This window comes from Cylas formicarius, unplaced genomic scaffold, assembly GCF_029955315.1.
Source record: "Cylas formicarius isolate icCylForm1 unplaced genomic scaffold, icCylForm1.1 PGA_scaffold_10__41_contigs__length_53128322, whole genome shotgun sequence".
Lineage (NCBI taxonomy): Eukaryota > Metazoa > Arthropoda > Insecta > Coleoptera > Brentidae > Cylas > Cylas formicarius.
In genome coordinates this window covers 27,303,878-27,312,305 of record NW_026844214.1, presented here as the reverse complement: position 1 = coordinate 27,312,305, position 8,428 = coordinate 27,303,878, and the positions used below count along the sequence as shown (strand labels likewise).

The 8,428-nt window shown below is 36.7% G+C and overlaps 1 protein-coding gene and 1 pseudogene across 1 annotated transcript; both read left to right on the top strand.

The window, feature by feature from the left end:
• The first annotated feature begins 398 nt into the window (after positions 1–398).
• On the top strand, positions 399–1,850 carry LOC132704549 (forkhead box protein D3-like). The gene has a single exon (XM_060674609.1). The coding sequence runs from the start codon at positions 607–609 to the stop codon at positions 1,558–1,560; it is 954 nt and encodes a 317-aa protein (XP_060530592.1). The 5' UTR covers positions 399–606; the 3' UTR covers positions 1,561–1,850.
• Positions 1,851–3,189: 1,339 nt separating this feature from the next.
• On the top strand, positions 3,190–7,644 carry LOC132696334 (uncharacterized; annotated as a pseudogene).
• The last annotated feature ends 784 nt before the right edge of the window (positions 7,645–8,428 follow it).

Sequence of the window (8,428 nt, the reverse complement as noted above, 5' to 3'; positions counted from 1 at the left end):
GCTTGAAGTAACCAAACGTCACGATCGAATCAAACCAAGATATTTCGAACGTTAAAACGTGAGTCGTAGGCAGTTTCGACCCATCCATCCACAAAATCGTTCTATTTATCAAACCGGGGTCGCTTACAAAACGAAGGGGGCGAAAAAAATCAATCGACATTCAGACCGAACAACAATCCCACTTTGGGAACGCGAAAATCCTTACGTAAACCCGATACCTCGGGGGTGAAATGGGCGTTGCTTCGGCGGGAGAAGCGTGGGCGGGGCCATCCCCGCCACCTCGACCGCTTTGTTTTCTCATATCGCAGCCGGAAATGTGGTGGCTTGAACCATCATTGTTCTTGACAAGATAATATTGGTATAACATTTCGAGAAAGCAGTTGGTGCAGATCCGATCCGGCGACTCAAAGTCACCGCGCCATCACGATGGAGTGGGTGCGTTAAAGCAGATCGTTATCGTGTATATATTCGATGTTCGGCGATTTAAAGATAAGGCGTATTTAAAAAGACGCATGAACTTGGAACGCTTTTTAAATGATAAGCCGTTCGCGCGGAAGAAGGTCCCTTATCTCGCGTGTGATTAAGTGAAATCTGTGCACCGGTTAAATGTTAGCGATGGAAGAACAGTGTCGTCATCCAGCGACCGAAGGCATAAAAGAAGGCGACACGGTATTGGATCAGGGTTACCCGCTAGCCGAGAGCCCTTTGGATTTGAGGGGATCAGCGATCGACGTGATCAAAAACGAAGAAGAGTATAACAAGGGCAAAGACAAGAAGAAATCGGGACACCAGCTGATCAAACCTCCGTACTCGTACATAGCGTTGATTACGATGGCGATACTGCAGTCACCTCAGAAAAAGCTGACGCTGAGCGGCATATGCGAGTTTATCATGACCAGGTTCGTTTATTATCGGGAAAAGTTTCCCGCGTGGCAGAACTCGATCCGCCACAACCTGTCGCTCAACGATTGCTTCATAAAAATCCCGAGGGAGCCAGGGAACCCGGGAAAAGGCAACTACTGGACTCTAGATCCGTTAGCAGAGGATATGTTCGACAACGGCAGTTTCCTAAGAAGAAGGAAACGTTACAAGCGGCCTTCGCCGAGTCTGATGCTCAGAGATCATCACGCGTCGGCTATGGTCGCTTCTTTCCTGCAAAGTCAAGAAAATTACCACTCTGGTTTGTTCTCGCACCCCGGCTTGCACAATCCCTACAGTTACTTGCCCAGCATACCGCCGAATATGCCTATTTTAAGTCCGATGGATTTGTCGAGGTTAGGAATACCTCATTTAGGGTTGCTCCCTCAAGCGAATATTTGCAAGCCGGTGCCGGTGCAGCCGCCGCATCAGGATACGGAAGATTACCTACCGACGGACGTTCACAAGAAATCCAAAAACGGCTTTTCGATAGATTCCATAATAGGCAACGGGGGTAAGCACACGGACGAAGCAGTGAGTTCCAGAAAGACTTCCGAAAGTCCGGATATCGTGCTACGCAAGATACCCAATCAGTTGTCAGCTTTTTCACCGTTGTCGGTGGCCGAGGAATGGGCCAGATGAAACCACTAGTATGATTAGCGATTCTCTTGTAAAATAACGAACATCTCACGAAAGACCAAAGACGTAAAACAGACTTTAATGTGATTTAATCGTTGCAATATTTATTAAGTAGGTTTATGATTTATAGTCGCGAATGTAGATACAATCTCATTAATATCGATTACAAAGTTTCTTTATACTGTGTATAGAAGTAATGTTAAAACTTAGTTCAATAAGTTTTAAGGATCTCTTTTAGTCGTTTATTTGAGCGAAGCGGATGAAATAAACTTGATTGTATGTATAAATATATACCTCGGTGTTTTAATAGACTTTGCGAAATGATGCGGTCGTGCTTTTTCTTACCTTATTAGCGATGATAATAAAAATAAAAATAAAAAAAAAATTATTAACTAATATTAGTTGAGGAAGAGGGTGCCTTCTTCTTTGAAATATAGTTCCACCGAAAGAAGGATACAAGCAAGGAGAAATGTTTTTTTTAACATTCGTACTTTTTGAGCATAAACATACCAAAGAGGTACAAACTTCCAAAATTTTATTCACACATTTATTATTATTGCAGTATCTTTCCTGATCAATTTATCAAGCATTATGAAACTCACTCCAATTTTCGGTAATTTGCAAATTGAGACGCTATTCTAGGGAATCTGCAAAATGTTTGATGCGTTGGTCAATCTGAGGGTTAAGTCAATACGTGAATCATAATGGTGAGCAGAAAGAAAGAAATATTTTTGAACAAGTTGAATACTAACCTTTGACGACAGAGAAAACATCATTCATATTTTAATAGTGCAAATTGAGGCTAAACACTAAGACTAGAAGGCGTAAAATTGTTTGACTGTAATCCATTGTTGCCAAGTTGTATGTTAACCTATCTACAAACTTCCAAAATTTTATTAAAAACAAATAAACAGGACAATGACAAAGAGTATTTCTTTTTAGGTTACTACGTTTTTTATTATATGATCGCATTAATAAATTCCCACAATTTGGTTTGCTTCTATTGTAGTTGATAGTTTAGTACATTTAAATGAACGACATTTTCGTGTTTCACAAAATAGATCAACCAATCAAACAAACAACTACAGACATATATTTTGATTTCTCAAAACTGGAAAATGAGGTTTGCGGATACTTTTTACTATTCCGGAATTAGCTCATAAAATTTCGAATAAGCTTGAGATTCCTGTAAAAACGAAAACATTTATTTTCGGAAATAAAGGGTGTTAAGATGCTAAGATACAACTATATTTTCTCATCATAATGAAAATGTTGAAAAACAGTAGACGTTTGCGGCGTTATCTCTCGCCTCAAACCGTGGCTACCATCCTTTTACTGTTGTCATGGCATAGGAGGCGGAAACAGAGATGTGGACCAGGTTGAATGTCTCCCAATAGAAAATGTGGTGGTGATAGTTTGGAATGTTTCTTTTTACATTACCAAGTATTGTTTTCGTTTTTTTTTATCTTTTGCCATTTTTTAAACATTACTTACCGTTTCCAAATACAAAAATATAATCTAAAATATTACTGCGACTCATTTTTTTTCTCCGAAGATTGTCGTTTTTATATGCAAGCATATCCTAATCGTAAACTTCATCATCACAGCTTATCAGGCTTCATCAAAAGGTACATGAATTTGGAAGTTACAAAGAAAGGAGTTTTGATATTGGCCGACACTACGAAGTTGGAACATAAAATTTGCTGTGCTAAAAATTACGAAACAGCAACCGGAAACAAGTACCACGAAAATTGAAACAGAATTTGGTGAACTGATGCATCAACTGTATGAAGGATATTTGGAGAACAACATTTATATCCTTTCCAACTTCAAGCTCTTGACAAAGAGATTTCGAACTGAGGATGATTTTTTCCCAATATTTTAGACAAATAAAACCGATCATCTTCTTTTCGTTCAACAATGGTCTTTTCGGACGAAACTAGTTTCTCAAGGGCTGCAATTGAAAATTTTCACAACAGCCATGTATACGCAGAATATCAGTTTGCTCTTAAAATTTCGTTAGGAATTATCAATGATCATTTAATTAGAGCATATTTTCTACCATTAAGTGGTGAGTCCTATTTTCGTTTTCTACAATAATAATTACGTTATTTGCTAGAAAATATGTAGCTGTTAACTGGAAGAGACATGTATTGCATATATGATGATGCACCACCACATTTCATTTTTAAATTATGCGTTTGAACGTCGCTGGATATGAAGTCCTTTCGATTATTGTGTCTGGAGATATCTAAAAAAATAGTCTACACTATCCCAAAGCAGCATATCGATGTCTTAAGAAATAGGATAATCTCTTAAATGATACAACTAATAATCCAAACGAATTCCGACTTATTAGGGACCCAATGATACCTAGGATAAATGCATCGGAAGGCATGTATTTTCAATACTATAAAAATTGAATTTTTGTTTTGCCTTAGATGTCTTGATTATTCACAATTAAATTAGTACAAAAAATGTTCAGATTTTCACAGTTTTTAATGATTTATGGCAGCTGTTTCGGCAACACCGTGCCTTTATCAAAAACAAAATAATCCGACACCTGTACCTATATATAAGAAGGTAGTAATAGATGTTTAATTATCGGTATACCGTTATAAACTTAAATTTAACGACTGAGACGCATTTAAATCTAATTGGTCATTAAGTAATAGATTCGTTAATCTCCATAGCTTCCAAAAAATTTAGTTTGGGCTTTTTGATTGATTATGTAAAACATCAAAATTATGGTCAAAGTTGTGCATAATCAAACAAAAAGCAAAAAACTGAATTTGTTGGAAGCTATGGAGATTAACAAAATGAAATATTGTAATCTACTTCTTAATGACCAACTGGATTTAAATGCGTCTCCGTTGTTAAATTTAAATTTATAACCCCATATTGTCATATTTTGTATTTAATAAAGGCACGGTGTTGGCAAAACAGCTGTCATAAATCATTAAAAACTGTGAAAATGAACTTTTTTTTTTCTAATTTAATTGTGGTAAATGGATTTTCATCAAGTAAAAGCTACTTCAGTCCAAGTCTTGCTTATTTGTTGCGTTTTTATTAGATTGTTTAAATAAGTTGTTTGTAAAGATGGTATTTATTCCTAGTTTACCCATGAATAGATCAATTAAAAACTGTAAGTTTTATAGAAAAAAAGAGTTTCTAGTAATGTCATTGAATAAGTTATCTTTTCTTTAAATTTAGGTTTAAAAAAAATACAAAAATATGCAAAATGTGCAAGTGTGTTTTTATAATAGTAATACTTCCGTAATATTTTATTATTCTATCTATTTTTCATTTAAGATAAAAAATAAACATATTATTTTTTCGCAATATTTGTCGCGCGATATCTACCTAAGGCTACGGTTACAGGCGCGAATTCGTGCAAACTAGCACGAAGGAAACAACCACACAGAAACAGCTGGTAGTTACAATAGAAGTGAATTAGCCGCCTAAATTGCTGATTTTCGCTGAAAGTTCGAAAGGGTTAATTTTTTTCAAGCGAAGACGAGCGAATGTCAGAAAGAATCCTGGCTATTTTTCTTTTATAATTGGTATAAAATATTTAGTACGGATTGTGAAAAGCTTATTTTTTTTATGTTTGATAAAAAGATTTTGTGGGACCAAAAATGTAAAGGATATCATAATCGTGCCAAATTACGGAAACTAAGGGAAAATGTAGCAGTTGAATTAGGCGTTAGCAGTAAGTACCTATATCTTTTTTAGACTTTTAGATTACGTTTAAACCTTTGCTAACCTCAATAAAAATTTCTGTAGGTAAAAATGGTTTATTTGGCCTAATATATGTATTATGTCGGTATGGCTTAATGTTAACATATTGTTGAGGTATGGCACCTAGTCCACTGTTAAAATACCCTTTAAAAGTTTCTTTTTTGAAGTTATTAGATTGGCATATACCTTCTTTCCACCGGCTACCCCTTGTAACACTATAGAAAAGTATTTTCTACAATTATAAAACATAGCACCTGACTTTTTCGTACCCTTAATGCGAATGTATTTTTCTTCATGCAACCGATGCAATCGCTTTATGGGACATTCGAAAAGAATAAGTTAGAGGACGAAATCCAAATCCAGTTGAAATTTAAAATAAATTAAAAAGACTAATTAAGCATTTTTTACATTTATGCAATAATATTACTAATTTTTATATATTAAGCTAAAAAGCAATTTAATAATTGAGATCACTCTACTCCATAGTATAATGCCTAGATAATAAATATTTTAAATTATTCATGGTATCTATTATGGTGTTTTTTTTTTACTTTTAGGTGAGGTGGCAAAGTGAAAGTGGAAAGGACTTCGGGACACATTTCGGCGGGAATTTCAGAAAGTTGTGAAACATAACCAATGCGATGCCGCAGTGGCTTATTTTAAAAGGTTATATTTTTTGGCATACCAAATAATCCCCAGACCATCTTCAGAGAATACTTCGTTGCCTATTCAAAACCAAAGGAAGTCAAATTATTTATTGACAACGTGTCCGAAACACAGACTCACATCGGTGATCTCGGAGATGATGGAATACATAATGCACCATCTGTTTTTTTTCGATGTAGAAAAAGAACTTTAAGTTGCAATAAAACAACGATGGATTATTCGATTGACATAAATGTGAGTGGCATTACATTTTGAATATGACTTCTGGCAACTGACCGCCACGGCTGGCGCGGACGTCTAGACGTCCAATTTTCGATGCCTTTTTCCATCATTTGTGGCCGTATATCGGCAACAACACGGCGAATGTTGTCTTCCAAATGGTCAAGCGTTTGTGGCTTATCCGCATAGACCAATGACTTTACATAGCCCCACAGAAAATAGTCTAGCGGTGTTAAATCACAAGATCTTGGAGACCAATTCACAGGTCCAAAACGTGAAATTAGGCGGTCACCAAACGTGTCTTTCAATAAATCGATTGTGGCACGAGCTGTGTGACATGTTGCGCCGTCTTGTTGAAACCACATCTCCTGGACATCATGGTTATTCGATTCAGGAATGAAAGAGTTAGTAGTCATAACTCTATACCGATCACCATTGACTGTAACGTTCTGGCCATCATCGTTTTTGAAGAAGTACGGACCAATGAATCCACCAGCCCATAAAGCGCACCAAAGAGTCAGTTTTTCTGGATGTAACGGTGTTTGGACATACACTTGAGGATTAGCTTCGCTCCAAATGCGGCAGTTTTGTTTGTTGACGTAGCCATTCAACCAGAAGTACGCTTCATCGCTAAACAAAATTCGCCTATGAAAATCGGGACCAACGGCAATCTCGTTTTGGGCCCATTCGCCTTACTTGATGATCGTTTGGCTTCAATTCTTGCACGAGTTGGATTTTGTAAGCACGTAAACCAAGATCCGCAAAATCTTCCATAAAGTGGATGACACAGATCCAATTCCTGTGCTCGATGGCGGATGGACTCATTCGGGTCATCCTCAATGCTACGCTCTACAGCAGCAATAGCTTCTTCTGTACGCACCGTATGGCGTCTCTGGGGATGCGAGTTATCAATAAAGGTAAACGTGGTACGAAAACGTTCCATTGTTAATCGAATTAACTGCTCTGATGGACGATTTTGTCGACGATAAAATGGACATAGTGCGCGATACGTGTTCCGCACAGAACCATTATTTTCGAAATAAAATTGCACTATTTGCAAGCGTTGTTCGGGTGTGAATCTATTCATGATGAACTGCAAAACCAAACTGAGAATAAATAACTTGACAGCTGTTAAATAGGTCGCCATCTTGAACAGTAATGCCAACTTAAAGTTCTATACGTCGAAAAAAAAACACCCATTACAAACACTGTATCTCAGTGCAATAAGGATTTATAAGAGAAAAAATCATTACGTTGAAAAAGAGTCGACAAGAATTATTGTTTAGCAAAACGCAGTCAACACGCTTTAATAAACAAACCAGTGACGTCCAAAACAGAATGTTAGAATTGGAACAAAGAAAGCTGCAATTTTTTAAGCAAAGGAGAGTGGAAACAGAAGAACAACAACAACAAGATGATTTGCCCCATCTTAGAATTGTAAAATCAAAAAGAAAGCTCTAAGTGCAGTCACAATTGGAATTAATCAATCACCGAAGCCCACCTTTATAATCAGTTCGTCATTTGTAATAAATCCCCCAAGGCATTTCGGCGAGATTTCAGGCCAAGTTTCATACAGCCCTCAACCTACCCCATCTATGGAATTGTCTCAATCTACACACTCGTCTGATCCATCTGTATCCTCTCGGCCTTCACTGTCCAATGCATCAAGATATGACACCCCAGTTCATACCATGGATTATAGTAACAGCGAGAAACACATAGCAACATGGGTCACAATTTCGAACGTTAAAATTTAGGTTAGGTTATTAGTACTTACCTTAAAGTTACTGTTAGTTTCTCAATTGTAGAAATACATTCTCTGAAGTTACACTGTTTGACTATTTCTTCTTCTATGATTTGAAATATATACGAGTGCGTCTCACACTACTAGAAAAATTTTTGCGGCTGGTTCTTTAATTCTTCAAGAAGTTGAAAATATTCATTTGAGTGGTGGTTTTCGAATATTTCATTTACCCGTATATGCCTACTCCTTTTCAGTTGAAAGAGGAATAGCTTTTAGAACTTGCTTTTACTAGCTCACCAAAACTAACTAAAACTCTTCTCCAACATTCATATCTTTTTACTTTACACTTGTAAATAGTTCACATTATATTTTCTGTATGTAATCGCTGCAAATTGCAAAAAGAAGTGTTAGTAGTCGTTTAAAAAGGAGATTCGCTTAGATCGCGCGAAAATGAATTAAACCAGAAACCAGTTCTAATTTGCGCGAATTCGCGCGAAGTCG